The sequence below is a fragment of the Cygnus olor genome, chromosome 8 (genome assembly GCF_009769625.2).
Source record: "Cygnus olor isolate bCygOlo1 chromosome 8, bCygOlo1.pri.v2, whole genome shotgun sequence".
Classification (NCBI taxonomy): Eukaryota; Metazoa; Chordata; class Aves; order Anseriformes; family Anatidae; genus Cygnus; species Cygnus olor.
Genome location: NC_049176.1, coordinates 22686693 through 22705984, shown reverse-complemented (window position 1 = coordinate 22705984; position 19292 = coordinate 22686693). Strand labels below are relative to the sequence as shown.

The following is a 19292-nucleotide window of genomic DNA, read 5'->3' as shown; positions in this document are numbered from 1 at the left end:
CTCCCACCCACACTGGGACACCCTGGATCAGTGTCATGCTGCCAGTTTTCACCTGAGCAGGGCTGTGGCACTGCTCGCGCTGAGCTCGGGGCAGCAGCAGGGTGCGAACCCCAAGCTCCCCGTCTGTGATGCTGCCAGCCTCAGGCACCCCTTCCCTGGCGGGGCTGAGCGCATCCTTAGTGCCAGGAGGTGCCCTCTGTACTCCTGCAGGCACGTGGCACAAAATACACACGGCCTGGCAGGGAGCAGCATCGCCCACTTGCCAGGTGTCCCTGCTTCCCCATCCTGACCCCAGGATGAAGCTCGGTGGTTCCCCTGACCTCTTTGTGCCCCGCTGGCAGCGCTGCTCAGCTTCTCCAGGGCTGGAAAGCCCCGTCCCCCCAGCCAGAGCCACGCAGCTGCCATGGAAAAGGTGCTGGTTTAATGCTGGAGCCCAGCCTGGAGCAAGCCCTGTGACAACACCGTATTCAGGGTGGTTGTGCCCAAACTGCAGTCCTGTCCCTAAAGCCCCGGGCTCAGCTGTGCTTGTTGATGTGGCGGGAATGAGCATGCACAGCCTCCACAAAGGCACCCACGTGCTCGGGGTTCATGTCGGGGTAGAGGCCGTGGCCCAGGTTGGCAATGTAGCGTTGGGTCCCGAAACCTTCCAGCATCTTCTTCACCAGCTCCCCAATCTTCTCCTGCAGACACAGTGGGAAACCACGTGTCAGCCCAGGGTACCCCCATCCCCATCAGTCTGCATCCAGCCTGGGACGTGAGACGGGGTCACAGGCGGGGTAACTGAGGCCGGAGGTGTACAGCTCACCTTGGGTGCATACAGAGCACAGGGGTCCAGGTTCCCTTGCAGGGTGACATCTTTCCCTGTCTGGGCACTGCAGTAAGAAGGAAGCAGGTGAGTTGCTGCATGTGGTGCAGAGACCAGGGGGCAGATGGGTGCCTGCAGACCCCACCACGGGGCACACAGGACCCCTCAGTGCAGCTCCCGGCTACTGTGAGCACCAGGGCCTGGCTATCCCCACCTCTGGTTTCTCTGAACCAGAAATGTCCAGTCCTGGGATTCAGCAGGGCACCAGGGCAGGCAAAATGGTCAGGGTAACCGCTCTGGGGTGCAGCGTGGGCACCTGGGTGCTGTGCTGGACTCTTACCGAGCTTCCTGGGGCCGGATAGTCCAGTCAAGACCGACCACCTCGTAGCCAGCTTGGGCCAGGTCACCCAGGGCGTAGTGTGCGTCCTTCGCAAAGATGATCTGGGGAAGGAGGAGACGGGCAGTAACTGGGTCAGGCCCCTCTCCAACAGCTGGAGTGCAGGATGCCAGGAACAGATGCACTGCTACATTGGTGACAGGTACCTAGAGCTGAGTCCCTGCACTGGGACTGGGGGGGCTTGTCAAGGGCAGCCCTTTGCACTGGTTCCCAGCCCGTTCTTATCCCCTCCCTCCCCTGGCCATGCTCTCACACCACGGACACCTCAGGCAGTTCTGACTTACCATGGGTACCAGTGGCAGCGCCTCTGCTTTCAGCTTACTCTTCACTCCCCGAGCGATGTCTCGGATGTACAGCAAGGCAAACTCCTGAAACTGCTCTGGGCCCAGGTGCCCTGCGTGCGACTCGAACAGTTGGAGCGCCTGGCAGATGCACGGAGCTGGGAGAGCTGCGGGCACCATGCAGTGCCTTGGTCCCTCCTCCTCCCAGAAGCCAGACCCCCTCTGCTCCCTGTCCGCAGTCCCTGCCCCCCTGCCTGGACCTGTCCCCACACCCCAGGACATACCTGCGCTCCAGCAGCCACCTGCCCCACCAGGTAGTCGGTGACAACGTCAGCCAGCAGCCGCAGCAGTTGGTGGCTCGCTTCGGGGTGACGGTAGAGCCAGCTCTTGGCCTTGGACATTGTAGTGGAGCCACCCCCTTCAATCATATAGGACATAAGCGTCCACTGCGGGAAAGAGAGGAGCGGAGTGAGGAGGGTGACTAAGATGGAAAACATGCGAGGGGCTGGTAATGGGGTCGTTGTTGAAGATAGACCCCTAAGCAGCAGCAGCAGCTCTGCGTTTAATGTCCCCTACACATGTAGGAGGGCTACGAGCTGGTCCCTGCAGCTCTGGGGGGTGCCAGGACGAGAGTCACCCCAGAGGGAAGAGCGGAGAACCCCACCTTGCAGAGCCTCGTCACTTACAGGTGCCCCGGAGAAGCCGATGAGGGGCACTTTGCCCTCCAGGCTGTGCCGTGTCAGCGTGATGGCCTGGAAGACGTAACCCAGCTCTGCGGTCACGTCCACCTTCTGCCGTAGTTTCAGCAGATCCTCCACCTCCTTCAGGGGCTCTGGGAATGTGGGTCCTTTGCCAGGGACCATGACAACCTCCATGCCCAGTGCCTGGGAACAGGGGAGAATGGAGTAACAGTCCCAGCCCCAGCCCCATTCCCAGCCACCAGCCATGACTCTCACCTGGGGCACCACCAAGATGTCAGAGAAAATGATAGCAGCATCCAGGGGGAATCGTCTGAGGGGCTGTGGATAGCAGAGGGGAAGAGGCAGCATGAGTGAGGGGCTGGGACACACGTGTGCAGCAGTGGGGTCCCCAGGATGGGACAGGGCCCTGTCTGATAACCAAGGACCCCTGAGCTAAGATTTGGGCTGCACAACCTACTGGGGCCACCTGGAGGTAAGGGCCAGACCTAAGGTTTCTCCCCATCCCCATTCCAGAGGGGATGGTGGACACACAGCCTCCCCGGGGGACGCTCACCTGTAGCGTCAGCTCACAGCACAACTTGGGGCTCCGGCAAGTGGCAAAGAAATCCTGTGCAGCCCGGGTCTCCCGAAACTCTGCAAGGAACCTGCAGCTGTGACAAGGTGCATGCTGGCCCCCCTGTCACCGCCCCCCAAACCCTCATGCCACCACCAACTCACCAGGCAGGTAGCGCCCTGCCTGCCGCATGCACCACACCGGGGTGTGCTCCGTCTCCTCGCCGCGCGCTGCACGCAGGAACGTGTCATTCTTCAGCTTAGGGAAGCCTTTGGGGCTGCAGGAGAAAAAGCAGAGGGGTGTTAGCACCAAAGAGGGGACCGGGTGCCCCGCCAGGACCCTGGGGCTGCAGGTGCAGGGCTGGTGGCTCGTCCCTGCTCCCCAGCCGGTGACTGCAGGGTAGGGGTTTGCACCCAGCTGGGTCCATGGTGACTAATGCTCCCTCCTTGTCACCTCCCAGGGCCTCTTTGGGGGGGACAGCAGGGCCCTCCCTGGGGACAGGCGATGCCCAGCCCCCGGTCTGTGAGATTACGTTATCAGGGGCAGCAGTTGCTCCTGCCTGGGGAGATTTGGGACCAGCAGGGCCCGGGGCACAGGCAGCCCTGCTGTGGGCTGTCCCCAGCCCCTATCTGCGCCGTGCAGCACAGGGATGGCGGCGTGGGGCAGGGTCCCCAGAGCTCCAGGCGCCCGCAGAGCTGGTGACCCCATGTCCCCAACCTCCTCCCGGTGGTGTCACCACTCCTGAGCTGCAGCCCAGGCTGCCCACACATGGGGTGGGACGGGGACCCTGTAGGGGACAGCCAGCACCGTCCTGCTCTGACGGGTGGGGGCCGCAGGGACAGATCCTCAGAACCTCCATGGGGGTCCAGTGCCGCTCCAGTGTCCCCAGTGAGCCATCTGAGGGCGGGATCGGCTCCTCAGTGCCCTACCAGTGTCCCCAGTGCCACAGCAGCGTCCCCTGGGTCATACCACCCCAGTGCCACACCAGTGTCCCCAGTGCAACAGTACTTGTCCCCAGTGCCACAGCACTGTCCCCAGGGTCAACCAACACCTCCCCAGTGTCCCCAGTAACACACCACCCCAGTGCCACCCCAGTGTCCCCAGTGCCACACCAGTGCCCCCAGTGCGGGATCCCAGCTCCACGCACCAGTGTCCCCAGTTCCACACTTGGATCGCACCAGTGTCTCCCACAAGGGACCCCCGGGCCAAACCGGCGACCCCCTCACGGGACCCGGAGCGGGCACAGTCGCAGCCCCGCGGGTCCCCGCTACTCACGCGAGCCGCTCGCCTCCCTCCATCCTGCGCCGCTTCCCGGCCCTCCCCGCTCGATCCTGCACCGCCCCCGCCACGCCTCACGGCCGCCGCCATCTTAGCACCACCCCCCCCGCCGCCTCCGGCACGGCCGCCGCCATCTTGCCCCGCCCTGTCCCCGTCCGTACGCCGCCATCTTGCCCCGCTCCCCGCTGCTCCGTACGCCGCACGGGCGCCGCCATCTTGCCTCCGTCCTCCCCTCGGGCGCCGCCATCTTGCCCCGGGAGCGGGCGGGGTTTGCCGTAAACCCGCGAGTAGCGACCCCCACCCCCGCCCTCCTCCTCCCGGTGCCGGTGCCCGGTGCCCGGAGCGCGATGCGTGCGGGCGGGGAGGCTCCGCACCAGGTGCTGGGCCGGCTGCGGTTCCTGCTGCAGTGCAGCGAGTGCTTCCGCCGCGCCCGGGCGCTGCCCGCCGCGCTGTGCTACGTGCCCCGGGAGGTGCAGTACAAGATCTGCAAGGACCCCGCCGCCGCCGCCGCCGCCGCCGCCGCCCGCAGCCTGCTCAGCGTCTGGGACAGCCCGGGGCCGGCGCGGGGCGGCAAGCGGGCGGCGCGGGCCACCATCGAGGTGCGGAAGGGCGGCTGCCTCCGCGCCACCGGCGAGGAGTACTGCAACGGCGCCGGGCTCTGGGTGAAGCTCAGCAAGGTAACGGAGAGGGCACCGGACCCTCTTTGTACCCCCCCCCCCGGTCTCTATCCCCGCCGACCCCTCCCCGGGGTGCCCCTCCGGGACCGGGAGGCCGCTCCGCCCTGCCCTGCCCTGCCCGCGGAGGGGCCCGGCCGCCCCCCCCCGGCCGCCCCCGGTCACCGCACGGCGCCCCCCGTCACCGCCCTGCCTCCGCCGCCTGGCCCCTGTCGCCCCCTGGTCACCCCCTGTCACCACCGGGTGCCTCCTGCCGCCCCCATCGCCACCCCCTGGCACCCCCCCCCCCCCCATGTTTCCCTCCTGCTGCCCCCGTCCCCCTCCAGCCCAGCACACCGCACCCCGCAGCCCAGATCCTTTGGGCACAGGACGCACCGCCCTCCTCCTGCCCCGGGTCCAGGCCTCAGCCACGACCCGAGGATCATTTTCCTACTCTTGCAGGAAAACAGTGTGGGCAGGGCGTCTGGGGGGTCTGCCACAGCACCTCAGGGCTCTACATGCAACAGTGAACACGCCTCTGGTGGCCAGGGCTGTAGCAGGGTCACGGTGGTGCCTGTCCAACCACAGGCAGTATTTCGGAGCAGGACATGCTCAGGAGTGTTATTTAACCCTTGACAGATTTGCTGTCCTTTGGGGTCTACAGCATCTTGGTGTGCATCGCCTGTCTTCTCCCCTCTGCCTCTGTCCCGTGGTTGAGTCCTGGATGGAGATCTCAACAGAACGTGTTTTCCCATGCAGGAGCAGCTGGAAGAGTACAAGAGTGGCTGTGATCTGGAGGAAGGCTGGGTCCTGGTGTGCAAGCACGCAGAAGGAGGGGACAGGCTGGTCCCGGTCGAGTCCACGGAGAGGATCCAGAGGCAGCAGCAGCTGTTTGGGGTTGATTACAAACCTGTGATCAGGTACGGAGCTGTGGCTCACATCCTCTCTTCTCTGTATGTCATGATAACTGACATGGCTCCCTGGGCTGCTTCAGAAGTACACGTGCAGCATCTTGCTTTCCTGGCATCTTGGAAGGGTGCAACATGCAGTAAATGTCCAAATCCCCCTGCAGACCCTGACTTAGAAAAGAAATCACGATTTTGCTGCCCACAGTGAGGAGCTGGAGAGGCGTTAAACCTTAGGTCTCTGTATTTTAGAGTCTTTAGCTTGTTAATAATCTGAACCTGCTGTCTTCATTTGATGTCTCATTTTCCTTGCATGGAAGAGATCAGTGAGGTTTTCATCCAGCTATGTCCTGCTGCTTGAGATTTTGTTGTATTGTCCCTCAGCCCTTTCTGCTCTGGATTGTAAAGCTCCAGCCCACTTGGCCACTTCTTATATTAAAATGAGGTAATAGTGAGTCCAGATAAGGAGTTACCCAGTTTTGCTTGGTCACAATGCTTGTTACCCACACAGCTGGGTGTGGACTGGCAGAAGTAAGGATGGTCTGAACAGAAATGGCATCTGATGAGACCTGATACGGTGGAGGAAGGAGTGTGGTGGGGTTTTAAATCCATGTCTTCCCCTTCCAGCTACTTCTCAACCACCTGCTCCTTTCTCCTGGGATTCTCTCACTCCTTTTCCATCTTGTTTCAGATGGGAGCAAGTGGTGGATCTGACATACTCCTTGCGCCTGGGAGCGAAACCCAAGCCCATGGAGCAGGATGAGGCCGCAGTAGAGAGGCTTCGGTACGAGCTGTTTTGCAGTGCGTGCATGCTTCAGCTGTGGATGGGTGCAAGCCACCGTCTCTCCCTGGCTGCTCAGACAGTCATCTCTTGTCAGCTGGGGAGTGGGGGAAGACAAGCAGTGGGGAAGCAAAGGGGAGCAGGGCTCAGCACAGTCCCTACTACTGAACCAGAAAGCAGGGTGAGACCAAGGCAAGCAGGACGTGGAGCTGCATTCCCTGACCTATTCACCTGGCAGGAGTCAGTGCAGCCTTGCTGTCTTTGTGTCTTCAGACTGCTGACCGCTTTGCCCTGGTAGGTTTGTGCCCCCGACATGGACTTATGAATGCGATGAAGACCTGGTGCATTTCTTGTATGATCATATTGGGAAAGAGGACGAGAACTTGGGCAGCGTCAAGCAGTATGTGGACAGCATTGATGTCTCATCCTACACGGTGAGTAGCGTGTGGGGAAAAGGAGTAAGGCTGCATCAGCCCTGCTGTGCCGTTGGGGTAGGGAGCGTGCATGGTGTTCTGCCCTGCTCTGAGTTGGTCTGGTCTGTGTTTGAGGATATGGGAGGGACGGCGTAGTTTCAGGGGGGAGTGTCACGCAGTGTATTGTGTAATGGGGCCTCTGGAGGAACTGTGCAAGCCATGATCCCAGAAGCAAATGCTAATGCTAGCTGCTAAGCTGGTTTTAGGGAGAGTTTCATACTCTGCACTCTGTGTGTGATTCCAGAGTACGTTGGCAAGTCAGCCCCAGCTTCCTGTGCTCTCTGTACTGCTTGTGTCTACCCACAGCCTAGCAAATGGGAACGAGCCCTCTGGCTCTACGATTCATGTCAAAAGTAGCCACTAAGGGGAAGTTAATCCTACCCCTATCTGATCCTCCCTTCATTCACTGCCCTTTTCCAGGAAGACTTCAATGTGTCGTGTTTGACCGACAGCCATGCCGACACGTACTGGGAGAGTGACGGGTCCCAGGGCCAGCACTGGGTGCGGCTCAACATGAAGAAAGGCACCATCGTCAAGTGAGGCTTTTCTCCTCTGTCTGCTGGCTTGCAGCTGGGGCAGGCACTGCAGCCCCTGCTCTGTGCATGAGTCTGTCACAGCCCTAGGTTGCCCTGCTCTCCCTGCGCCTCGTCCCCTGCTCTGGCTCTGGCCTTGAAAGGCACTTAGCCAGCATTGTCACCGGTACCCAGGGGGCCCAGCACCGTCTGCCTGTGCCTGGTACAGGTGTGACCAGGCCACGAGGGGGGAGCAGTGGTGGGTGTTGAGCTGCAGAGCTGTCTTCTCATTTCATGCTTCCTTTTGCAGGAAGCTCCTGCTGACCGTTGACACCACAGATGAGAACTTCATGCCCAAGCGGGTCGCTGTGTACGGGGGTGAGGGGGACAATCTGAAGAAACTGAATGATGTCGGCATTGATGAGTGAGTGGATGGAGGAGGGGAATGTAGCATGGCCCCTCCAGGGGCCTGAGGCACTGGGCACCCCAACCATAAGCAGTCATGCTAGCACCAGCCTTGCTTTAGAGTCCCAGGGCCTTGGGAGAAGCATTCTGCATCTCTGCAGCCTAACAGGCACTGTGAAACGCCATTCCCATCTCCTCCAAGCCTGGCCTTGATGGTTAGATAGCACAGAAGTGCCAATGCAACCCTATAGCTTCTGGGTTAATTCAGGCAGCTGTGCTGTCTTGTGGGACCAAACAGGAGCATGTTGCCTACACCTGAGACACCAGGAGGCTCGGGCATTCGCGTGCACCCTGTTGTGGCAGTGATGGAGACGGGTGCCTGGGCCTGGGTCTGGGTTCCTCCTTCAGCCTCCTTCCTTACAAGCAGCCAGGTGGATTTTGGCAGGATGAACAAGGGAACAGCTCTGCAGCCCCTGTCTGTTCTGTGCTTGCAGGAGTTACATTGGGGATGTGTGCGTCCTTGAGGACATGACAACGCACCTGCCTGTCATCGAGATCCGGATTGTGGAGTGCAGAGGTAGGGCTGGGTGTTATGGCCACATGCATAACGCACCTGTGATGTACTGTACATTTATTTTGTTCCTGTGGCTTGTACTTCTTGGCCCTGTTGGCTGTTTCAAATGAGATGTGAAAGAACCATGGGAAACTCCAGGGCAACCTGGAGGTTTGCAAGCCCTGTGCTTTCAGCCTGTTTTTCCCTACCTCTGTTTCTTTTGTTGTTGTTTTTATTCTTCTATAAATCCCCCATTTCTAAACAAAGGTATTTCAGGCTCCCAGTGCTGATGAGGATGGTCATGTTCCTAGCGCTTTTACTTACAGCCCTCTCTCACACAACTGGCTTGCTGTGGCTGGAAGGCTTGCTTTCTCACGGGCTTAGCGTATTATCTGTTGGTCTTCCTTTGGCAGATGATGGGATTGACGTTCGCCTCCGGGGCATCAAAATCAAATCCTCCCGACAGAGGGACTTGGGGCTCAGTGCCGACATGTTCCAGCTGGCCAATTTAGTACGCTACCCGCGCCTGGAAGGGACAGACCCTGACCTGCTGTACCGGAGGGCTGTGCTCATTCAGAGGTACTGCATGGGCACACTGTGGGGTGTTGTCTGCAGGGATTGGTGACCTCTCTAGCCCAAGTAGGGCTAGAAGCTGTAAAGCTGTGTGACTGCCCTTGAGACAGGCATCCTGGAGGAAATAGCAGAGGCTCTTAAGAACAAAGTGGGTTTTCTGGGGTAGCTTCCCTACATTTTAAGAGGAATCCTGCAGCTCAAGTTCAGCCTCTTGCATGTTGCCGGTGCAGCATATCTGTGCTGAGGGGGGGGAAAGGGGTGGGGGAGCAGGTGAATGCAGAGTCCCTTGTGAGAAGTGTGTGGTCCCGGAGGTGCTGAGGGAGTGGGAATTTGGTACCAAAGGCTCTGTGATTTAAAAGGCCAAGCTGGGTTGTGTTTGGATCAGTTGCTGCTTTTCTGCTTGTGTCTGGACTGCCTGGCCTGGAATAGGCTTATGCAGATGCCTGTCCCTCCAGGGTGTCGCAGTTCTGTCTTTGGGATTTAGGTTCATCAAGCTCCTGGATAGTGTCCTGCATCACTTGGTGCCAGCCTGGGATCACACTATTGGCACGTTCAGCAAACTCAAGGTGAGTGATTCCCTCTATGTCTTACGGGGCCTCAGTCTGGCAGGGTGATTGAACTTGGGCTGTGGCAAGGGAGACAGTCAGTCCTTGTTGCCTTTAAAGCAGCTCAAGGGAAATACCTGGCTGAGATCCATTCATTAAAGCTGTGAAAGGCGATATTGTTTTAGAGACTAGTTTCCTGCTAGAACACTGGTGGGGAAACGTGTAGCTATGCAGTAACGAGTAGAATGAAAACAGGACTCTGGGGTGAGAGCACTGCATCCACAAAAGGACCCAGACCATAGCAGAACCGGGTGTGTGAGCTGGGCACACATCCCCTCTGAGATCGCAGCCCAGGACACTCTGTTCCTGCACTTGCTGCCAGCAGTTTTGAGCTGGCTGTGTCCAAATGGCAAGGCTTCTTACCAGTGACTATTTTCTGGCTTTTGATTTGTGTCTTTCTCATAGGACTCAGCTTGTCCCTCCAGTTGTCTGTTTTCCTCACATCTTTTCCCAGAATGCATGTGCCTGGCATTGCTAGGGTAGGCCAATTCTGTGTGTTTCCAGACAGAACTCTCTAGTGTTAGAGAGCACTGCAATTCCTGTGCCAGCTTAGCTTAAGACCCAAAGCATTTGAGGATTCTTGTTTGTCTAGCAAAGCTTGGTTTGATTACAAATAGGAGGAATAGTAAGGCTTACGTTCTGGTGAGAGTGAGGGAGAGTCCAAGCAGCACTGGAGTGTGAGTATCAGATGACTGCTGATGGGAGAGAGGATTGGGCTTGGTACCTCCATGAAGGCAGAAAGTAAATTCTTTCAGAGACAGTAGATCAGATGGAGCAAATGCTGTCAAGGAGAATGTGGCTGTGTGTGGAAGGCAGAGCTTCTGGGAAGGGAAAAGACCTGGCAGTGCAGTGGCTTCAGTAGGAAGCAGGTAATGTTTTGGGCACTGGGCGCTTCTGACATTTTGAACTTCCCCGTTGGCAGCATATCAAGCAGTTCCTGTTGCTGTCCAAGAGGCGCACAGCTCTTATTACCCAGTGTCTGAAGGACTCAGAGACGAGCAAGCCCAACTTCATGCCACGCCTCTATATTAACCGACGCCTGGCTATGGAGCACCGAGACAACCCTGCTCTGGACCCAAGTTGCAAGAACGCTGTCTTCACCCAGGTACTGCTCCTCCTGGAGAAGTTCCCACTGCTCTGAGGAGAGCAGAGCACCCTAAAAGCAAAATGAACCACGTGGAGATGGGTGGAGGGGGCAACTTGGGAGCTGGAGTAACCTGGTGACTTCAAGGCTTCTTCGCACAACTCCTAGACTCTGTGCCTATGGTCCCTTATCCAGGAATATCTTCTAGGAGGGATTTGGGATATGTGAGCTGAAGTCTTTGCTCTGTACTAGACTTTGTGACACGTTGCTAATCCAGAGCATAACAATCTCATTACGCTTAAAGGACAGTAAAGACTTCTTGTGTGACAACAATAATTCAGCTGCACACCATTCTGTGATTTTTACAGCAATTCTAATCTTCCTATTGTCATTCTCCCCATCTTCAAAAGATTGATTGCTTGATGTGTGCACAAACAGCTCGGACTGCTGTGAGTTTTCATGTGTTCAATGTACCTCCGAGACTAGAAAGCTCCAAGCAGTGGTTGGGCTCCTAGACCATTTAGAGATAAGCTTCAGTCAACATTTAGGGGTTTGAGACAAACCAGATTCCTTCCAATTTTCAGCCTTCACTTGGCACCAGTTCTCCTGGAGAGGGGATACCAGCCTTGATCTTCTATGTTGCAGGTATATGAAGGCCTGAAGCCCTCTGACAAGTTTGAAAAGCCTCTAGATTATAGGTAAGCAGCATCTAGGGTAGGGAGAGGATCGTGCAGTGCTGGGAGCTGTGTCCTCTGTCACAGCAGGGTGTTTGGGAAGCGCCTGTGTGTCCTGTGCTCTGGAGAGGGTTTGCTAGGGCGGGAGCCAGCTCAGCCATGGGATCAGGGCCTGTTCCCCAAGGTGTTTCCTCCCTGCTGAGGACACAGCTGACTCTGGAGATTGACGTTTTGTCCTGTCTTAAGCCCAGGCTGGTCTACCACAGACCCCTGGTGTCCCTGCTGCCTCTCCAGTCTCTCCTTGGGTCTGGGTGCACCCAGGGGCTGAGCAGCCACTCAGGCAGTGCCTGGTTCTCCACAGGTGGCCGCTGCGTTACGACCAGTGGTGGGAGTGCAAATTCATCGCAGAGGGCATCATTGACCAAGGTAGGGGCTGCGGGGGGAAGGGGCTCCTCTGGGGCAGAACTGGAGGTTGGTGGGGTGACTCTGTTGCTGCGGGGCTTCTCGTTAACTTCCAGCGTTACTGCTGCTGGAGGAGAGAGGGAAGGCAGGTCACCTTGTCCTGCTACCCCTTGCGATGTCCTGGGTAAGGAGTACTGTGCTGGCACAGGTATCAGACCTCCGTTAGTCATTAGCAGCAACTTTGACAGTGCCAGTGTCAATAACCAGACAGCCACTCTGGCTATCCTTCTCAGGCCAGACCAGGGATGTTAATTCCATTGTCTTATTTCCTCTGGTGCCGTAAGGCTTTGGCAGGAACCGCCTGCTCAGCTGTGGGCCGGGCTGAACCAGAATTCCTTGTCTTTTTGTTCCATAGCTCCGAGAACCACCACACGAGGAGTTTCCATCACTAAAAATGCCATTCTTTTGGGATTGCAGGTGGCGGTTTTCGGGACAGCTTGGCGGACATGTCAGAGGAGCTGTGCCCCAGCTCAGCAGACACTCCCGTGCCCCTGCCCTTCTTTGTGCGCACGTCCAACCAGGTGCTGTGGGTTGGGGTACTTGAGGCAGACAGTGCCTAGTGCACAGTGCTGTGCCTGGCAAAGCAGTGCTGTCTCTGTCCCCTCGCGTGCCTGGGATGCACCTTCCTTTGCTAGTCAAAAGCCTTTCCTCATGAACCCTGAAGGGCTGGACAAGTTGCTTTGTGACATTTAGTTTTAGGATAAGTTGATAAGTGTCTGGATACTTCTCTCGCAAGGAATATTGCCAAGGGTGTTGGGTGGGGTTTAGCCCTCTTCCATTGTGAGAAATCCCCAGGGTCACTGCAAAAACTGTTTGTGGTGCTTCATGCTGGGCTGAGATTATGACTTGGAGTTTTGACTCTTGCTCCTGTAGGGCAACAGCACTGGAGAAGCTAGGGACATGTATGTTCCCAACCCCTCCTGTAAAGACTTCCCAAAGTACGAGTGGATCGGGCAGATCATGGGAGCAGCTCTGAGGGGCAAGGAGTTTCTGGTGAGTTTTCAGTCCTGTCTGTGCATGGAGGTTTGCCACAAAGGGGATTGTTAGTCGTCTTCTGCAGCCTGTCCAACAGGAGCACAGGTAGGCCCTGTGATCATGCACTGGGGAAAAAGGTGTTTGTCAGGATTTGGGGCTGAAGTATTAGGAGACCTCACAGTCTGAGTTTTGGGAGATGCTGCTGGGAGCCTGGGAGAGGGTATCTGGTCTCTGCTAACTTCCATGTAGGCCAAGGTACCTGATGAGCCCTGCATGAGGACAGGGAGAGTGAGAAACCTCCTTTGTGGTTGAGCCTCATCTCCATCTCTGGGGACATCTCCTTTCTCACAGACTCAGCAAAATTATTGTTCTCCTTCAGGTCCTGGCTCTTCCTGGCTTTGTATGGAAACAATTAACAGGGGAGGAGGTCAGCTGGAGCAAAGACTTCCCTGCTGTGGACTCTGTGCTGGTGAGAGGGGCTGGGAGGCTGTGCCTATGCTGTTCCTTGTAGCGCTCAGCAAGACTGTGATTTGCTTCCCTGCCCCCATGTTGTACTTGCCTCTTCCAAAGATGTGTTTAAAAAAAAAAAAAAAAAAATGCAAAAAGAGCACCATTAGCATTTAATACATCCCTCAGCTAATACAAAGATGTAGTTGTGCTGACTATTGCTTCCAGCAGACAATGCCCCAGGGGCTGCTAAACAGCAAGTGCAGCTGCAGGTCAGCATATCCCGTGCTGTGCTGCTCTCAGTCACTCCAGCCCTTGTCTGGGAAGGGAGGAGACGGGGAATCAGACACACCCCTGCCCACTGGACATCTCTCTAACAAGCACTTATCTGGGCAGGTGAAGCTCCTGGAGGTGATGGAAGTGATGGACAAAGACACCTTTGAGTTCAAATTTGGGAATGAGCTGACCTACACAACGGTGCTGAGTGACCAGCGCATGGTGGAGCTGATCCCCAACGGCAGCAACACTGTGGTACGCTATGAGGACCGCAAGGAGTTCATCCGCCTGGTACAGAAGGCTCGACTGGAGGAGAGCAAGGAGCAGGTAACGCTGCCCCATAGCATAAGTTGCCATTTGTTCCCAGAGACATTTCTTCCAGTCTGTGTCTGATGGAATGCATCGCGGTTAATGTCCCTGTGTTCATTAGTGTAATAGCAGGAAGTCCTTCGTGGTGACTTGTAGCAGTATGAGAGACATGGGATTTTATTCCCAGCTATGATTCAGGCTTCCTGACTGAACTGGAGTGCATCTTTGCGGGATCCTGTTCCCCTTTCTAGGTGCCTTGGAGCATTTGCTGAGCAGTCACATGGCTTCAGTCCAGTAGTCTCCGGGCTCAACCCTGAGCCAGAACAGTAGGCAAGGCGTGCTGCTCACCTGCTTCGTCTCCTTTTCAGATCATGGCCATGCAGGCTGGGCTGCTGAAGGTGGTGCCCCAGGCTGTTCTTGACCTCCTCACCTGGCAGGAGTTGGAAAAGAAAGTCTGTGGAGACCCTGAAGTCACAGTTGATGCCCTGAAGAAGCTCAGTAAGTGAAGGGCTCTGCTGAAAATTCTTTCCCTGAAAACATTCTATCCATGTTGGGACAAGGAGAGGTGTGGGAGGCAGATACTAGCTTTTATTACAGTAAGAATGTGGCCCACTTTGTGCCCTTAGCTGGATGCTGACAGGGGCAGGGGTTCTCCAGTCCCCGTCCTGGGCTTCAGAGGAAGTGTGGGACATCTATGGGATGCCAGTAACTGAGCTTCTGTGGAGCTGAGACATGGATCTGGACATGTTTTCTGGGGGAGGCCTGAGTACATGTGTTCCTTGCACCCTGGGTCTTTGTGCTCACACCCTGCAAGTACCTCAGAGCTTCTTCCTGTGCTCATAGAGGACCCATGGATGAGCAGGGGAGACCCTGCTCTTATTTATCCATGAGGAGCTGGAATCTCTAATAAAATCCTTTTCTGTATCCTTTTTGCCAGCCCGGTTTGAGGACTTTGAGCCACTGGACACCCGTGTTCAGTACTTCTGGGAAGCACTCAACAACTTCACCAATGGTGAGTGACTTGTTCTACCCCTGCACATCTACCCTTGTGTGCTGGTGGGAACTGGGAGAGTGAAACCACCCTCGTTGCTGCCTGGGGAACAGGTGGGAACCAAGTAGAGCAAGCTGTTGGGTCAAGGGAACAGCTCACTAATGCTGGGGATACCTGGAAGTGGCTGTACTTAATCTCACATCTCCCTGGAACCTGCTGATGTCTTTGCTCTCCCTTCACAGAGGATCGTAGCCGTTTTCTCAGATTTGTCACTGGCAGAAGCCGCCTTCCAGCACGGATCTACATCTATCCAGACAAACTGGGGTGAGTACATTTTTTATGTAGACTGTGAGACTAACAGATCAAAGGGATCTGTGGTCTGCTCTTTCCTGCCTCGTTGGCTTGCTGGTTCTGACCAGTTTGTCACCTACCCCAAGCTCTGAAACGACAGATGCATTGCCGGAGTCGTCCACCTGCTCCAGTACCCTGTTCTTGCCCAACTATGCCACGTAAGTTTTGTTGCTTCCCTGCTTCTGGGAGATTCTCTCTCTGGGCTCTTAGTTTTGATGCTGACCTATAGAGCTCCCATTGCTTTGCCACACTAACGTTCCCCAGACTGCCTTGTGGCTGCTGTGATTTAATCTGTGAGCAGCTCTTGAAGCATAGCCTCCATCTTGTCATCTCAGCTGGCAGATGTAGCAATGGCAATTACTTCTTGTTTTTTCCCCTCCTACCATCCCTAGAGCCAAGGTATGTGAAGAGAAGTTACGCTACGCGGCCTATAACTGCGTGGCCATTGACACGGATATGAGTCCGTGGGAAGAGTGATGTTGCAACCTGACCAAGAAGCACGGACAATCACTTGACAGAACCATGCAGTGGGAAGAGCTCCCTTGTCCCCGCAGGATATGTATATATAATAAACATGTAAGTGTGAAGCCCGGCTCCCTGCAGTGGTAACCAGCACCGCTTTGGACACGGAGGTTTGGAACTTCAGCAGGGTGGGAGCTAGCTTGGAGTGTAAATGGGACTGTAGTCATGAAACCTTGTTCCCAGCCCTCATACATCAAAAAGGTCTGGTAGACTTCTGCAATGAGTTCTTTCTCCAAGTGTCCCCATTGCAGCCTCATAACTTACTCTTTCCAGGTTGTGTTCTGCGCCAAAGAGAAGTGGGTAGGGCCCCGAAGCTGCACAGCAGGTTACAGTACAGGACAAAGAACTGGGAGCTGCGGCTGAGACCATGGGGGTGCTCAGAGAAGCTCGCTGCCCTAATCTGAGTGTCCTGACCACATTCCTTTGCCTTGTTCCTGACTTAAGTGAGGTCATGGAAATGTGATGATTCATCTAAGTTTATGAAGAAATGGAGCAGGCTGGTGACAGGTGCTGCAGGGGTGCCTCTGACCACCAGGTGTCACGACAGACCTTCACAGCACGACTGTGGGTGCTGTCAGGAAAGGACTCCCATGCTGTTACATCCCACAGAATCCCTGTTCCTGTGACCACCCGTGGTTCCTTGCATGGCAGCAACTGCTGGGGAAGCTGATCCCCTTCAGGAGGTGGGAACTATCTACTCCCTCCTGCTCTGTAACCTTCTGGTTCTGCATTCTGCCCAGGCCATGCTGGTAGCCTAGCAGCTGTTCTCCTGGGCCCTTTGAGCTATGGTTTTCTCCTAAAAGCCTGTGTTAAAATTAATCTGTTACGGTTCTCATGGAGATGTGCAGGCAGGGCCAAGCTCTTCTCCCAGACAGCGAGGGTAGGAGCAGTAGCAGGCAAGGCAGCACTGGGCTCCTCTCTGCCATGGGGAGGAAAGCCTTTGCCCCAGGGGAGAGGAGAGACTGTGGGTATCAGAGGTTGGAGCTCCTTGAGTAGGTTGCGTGCTAGCAGGTCAGTGTGACTGAGGAGTGGGCAATGAAAGCTTTACAGCTTCAAGACTATTGGAAATGTTTCTGGATCTTTCCAGCCCTGAGCAGGATTAGTCATTGCCTGGCACTGTGAGCTCCCAATGTCAGTCTGCTTTTATACCCCAGCTGCACCTCCAGTCCACGTGGTCTGTCGGACCATCACTAGTAACAGCCACTGAGTCACTATCTCTGGCTTCACTGGCTAATGCTGTGAATTAAGGTTTATCTTGTTTTAACACTTCCTGCCTTTCTCTCCTCTCTTGAAGGAGTCCGTCATCCAGAAATTGCTTCCAGTTGTAAATGAAGTCTTTCCCTTTACCACTTTCCTTGGAAACTGCTGTATTCCCAGACCTGTTGAGGGGCCGTATTGAAAGGAGTGTAGGATCAGCAGAGAGCATAGGCTGAGGTCTCCTGCACTGCAGTAAGTGGAAGGAGTAGCAAGTGGAGTGAGCAGGGAAGTTGTTTTTGGCAGCCATTTCCTGCAGCAGAGCCTTCCATGTGACATGGTGGGTGTTAAGCCCGGTCTGCTGGAGGAGCTTTTCTGCAAATACTGGTTATCTCAGAATTGAGCTCGTGACTTCGTGGCTGATTTCAACAAGCAGTGTGTACAGGAGCAGGGCCTGTGTGTGAGACCTTTCTGCTCTTGTGGCTGTCGTGTCCTAGGGTGTTTTAAATGGTCAGGAGTGAGCTGGTGAGAGGGCTTTGACCTGCTGGCTTGGCCTTGGGTCAGGAGTGCCACTGAAGGATCTTCAGCATCAAGCTGGGGAGCCCAGAAAGCAGCGGGGTAAGATGGGATTTAAATGGGCATCCTTTCTGGCCACCGACAGGTTGGAATCAATCCTGCTTTCTCCAGCTTTGCTCACTTGACTCTAAGGGAGAAGAGCAGAAAGTCAGGTCATTTATTGAGCAGAACTACAGAAGTAGGAGGAAAAATGGGCTCCTCTCTGGTGTTTTACTGCAGGGCAGGGGACAGACAGGTGGTTGATGGGCAGCGTGGAGATGGATGGATAAAATAGCTCTGGTCACCTCCTCCAAAGGCAGAGGGTGAGCTGACATCATCTGTGAGGACGGACAGGCTCTGTGTTATGGCAACGTGTTGGGGGATGACAACAGCAGTTGTTGCCATGTTTTTATACTGTGCTGTAGAGACCCGTGAAAGCCCTTCCACTTGTAGGAAGAGCCAATTGCTGCAGTGAGGTCAGAGGACAAACGTGGCTGCTGAGTAAGGATCAAAAAAAAAAAAAAAAAACCCCACAGATCATGATGTGCAGAGGTTAGCAGGGAACGGGGAGCTGGTAACTCACCTGGCTGTCCTCCGCAGTCTTGTACGTGGTGTTTTACAGCCAATCACAAGTAAAATTTCTGCTGTGACAGCCCAGCAAATTGCAGAAAAGGTCAGCCTGGCCCTGTTCTGGCCAATGTCAGGAGGCAAAATTAGGTGTTATTTCAGTCCTGGGTTACATTCCTCCTCTTCCTCCTCCTCTGATCTCTTAAGCTGTGGGTAAATAGCTGTCTGCTACCGTGTTTGACACCGGCCAAGTGCCCCTGCCTGGGACTCCTGCTGCGTGTGGCCAGGGCGAGGGAGCCCTCCTGGGTAGCACAGGGAGCCAGGAGCAGGAGCCAGAGGCTGCGCGTCCCCACTCCGTCGCCGAGTTTCAAGTAGGTCACGATCAATTTTCAAGCCAGTGCCATCCTGAGAAAGGTGCTGACGCCTTGGAGCTGGGGTGAGGCAGAGCTGGGAAGTAACGGCAACGTGTGCCAGGGCTGCTAGCTTGAGGGGTGTGCACGGAAAGGCTGGGGGAGGGATTTGTGCTGTGGCAGCTCGGAGTAACTGTTCTCTCTCTCTTTTCCCTCCCCTGCTTTCAGCTTGCTGTTGTCATAGAATAGCTTCAGGTGATGAATACGCACGTGTAGACTAGCTCTTCTTGTTATTCCACTAATACCCTGGAGTATGACAAGCTATAAATAGTTTGGCAGGATCTGTCTGCCCCTACCTCATGTAGGCTCTAAAATAAAGCGAACTAACTATTAACTCCTGGTGTTTCTGACAATTTGTCGGCTGGGGCTCCTGCGTGTTTCTGCCACGTTAAGCAGTGCTGGAGAGGGATGTCATGAGAGGCAGCTGGAAGTGAAGCAGAAATTGGCCCTGGGGGGGAGAAGAGCCTGGCCCTCGGGGAGCTCCTGTTCAGTAGCACTGTCGGGGTGCCAGCTGTCCCCTGGGCCTGCACCGTGCCTCTGCAGGTAGGGATGGAGCTGGACTATGACCCGCTGCGAGAGCTCGCAAGCACAGGAGAGGCGTGGGGACCTTTGAGCTCTGCCAGCCTCGCTCTTTGCTGCTCCTGCTCCCTAAAGGCCTATCTCTGTGCCTAACCCAGGGCGCTCCAGGTAGCGTGGGGTGGAGCTGAGTCGTTCTCACCGCGTTGCGTGACAGATGTGACACGGCGTGACGCACTGCCAGCGCTATGGGCTGGGTGGGTGCTGCTGCTTGTCCTGACCTCGCTGCAGCTGCCTGGGCACCAGGGCTGCCTGGGTTAAAGCTGCTCCGGGGGAGAGGGGCATGGGCATGGCATTGTCCCCAGCGGGTGCTGGGTGCGCGGAGCCTCCCCATCCCCTGCCAGCCTCCCCGGGCAGCGACACCTTCCCCATCATGCCTGGAGCCTGACCCCGGCTCCTTTTCCCTGTCCGTAGCCAACACCGA

The 19292-nt window shown here is 56.1% G+C and overlaps 2 protein-coding genes across 8 annotated transcripts; one reads left to right on the top strand and one right to left on the bottom strand.

Annotated features, from left to right (window-relative positions):
- Nucleotides 1–402: 402 nt before the first annotated feature.
- UROD (uroporphyrinogen decarboxylase) lies at nt 403–5432 on the bottom strand. Of its 7 annotated transcripts, none has more exons than XM_040566388.1 (10): nt 5065–5432; nt 2902–3014; nt 2738–2817; nt 2440–2502; nt 2170–2367; nt 1768–1929; nt 1487–1624; nt 1146–1246; nt 806–872; nt 403–680 (listed from the first exon to the last, which is right to left on the bottom strand). In XM_040566388.1, exons 1-10 carry the CDS (start codon nt 5112–5114, stop codon nt 516–518), a joined length of 1137 nt encoding a protein of 378 aa, XP_040422322.1. In that variant the 5' UTR covers nt 5115–5432; the 3' UTR covers nt 403–515. The 7 variants fall into 7 exon arrangements, with proteins under 7 accessions (XP_040422322.1, XP_040422323.1, XP_040422321.1 ...); XM_040566389.1 differs by lacking the exon at nt 5065–5432 and adding an exon at nt 4177–4305 and having other exon boundaries at nt 1146–1329; XM_040566387.1 differs by lacking the exon at nt 5065–5432 and adding an exon at nt 4177–4305.
- Nucleotides 4363–15631, top strand: LOC121074366 (E3 ubiquitin-protein ligase HECTD3-like). The gene is made up of 21 exons (XM_040566386.1): nt 4363–4692; nt 5428–5588; nt 6265–6357; nt 6653–6788; nt 7248–7363; nt 7650–7763; nt 8239–8321; nt 8711–8876; nt 9355–9436; nt 10398–10580; nt 11205–11257; nt 11595–11659; nt 12113–12216; nt 12569–12688; nt 13050–13139; nt 13514–13720; nt 14071–14200; nt 14640–14714; nt 14936–15017; nt 15131–15202; nt 15437–15631. The coding sequence occupies exons 1-21, from the start codon at nt 4363–4365 to the stop codon at nt 15519–15521; spliced, it is 2547 nt and encodes an 848-aa protein (XP_040422320.1). The 3' UTR covers nt 15522–15631.
- The last annotated feature ends 3661 nt before the right edge of the window (nt 15632–19292 follow it).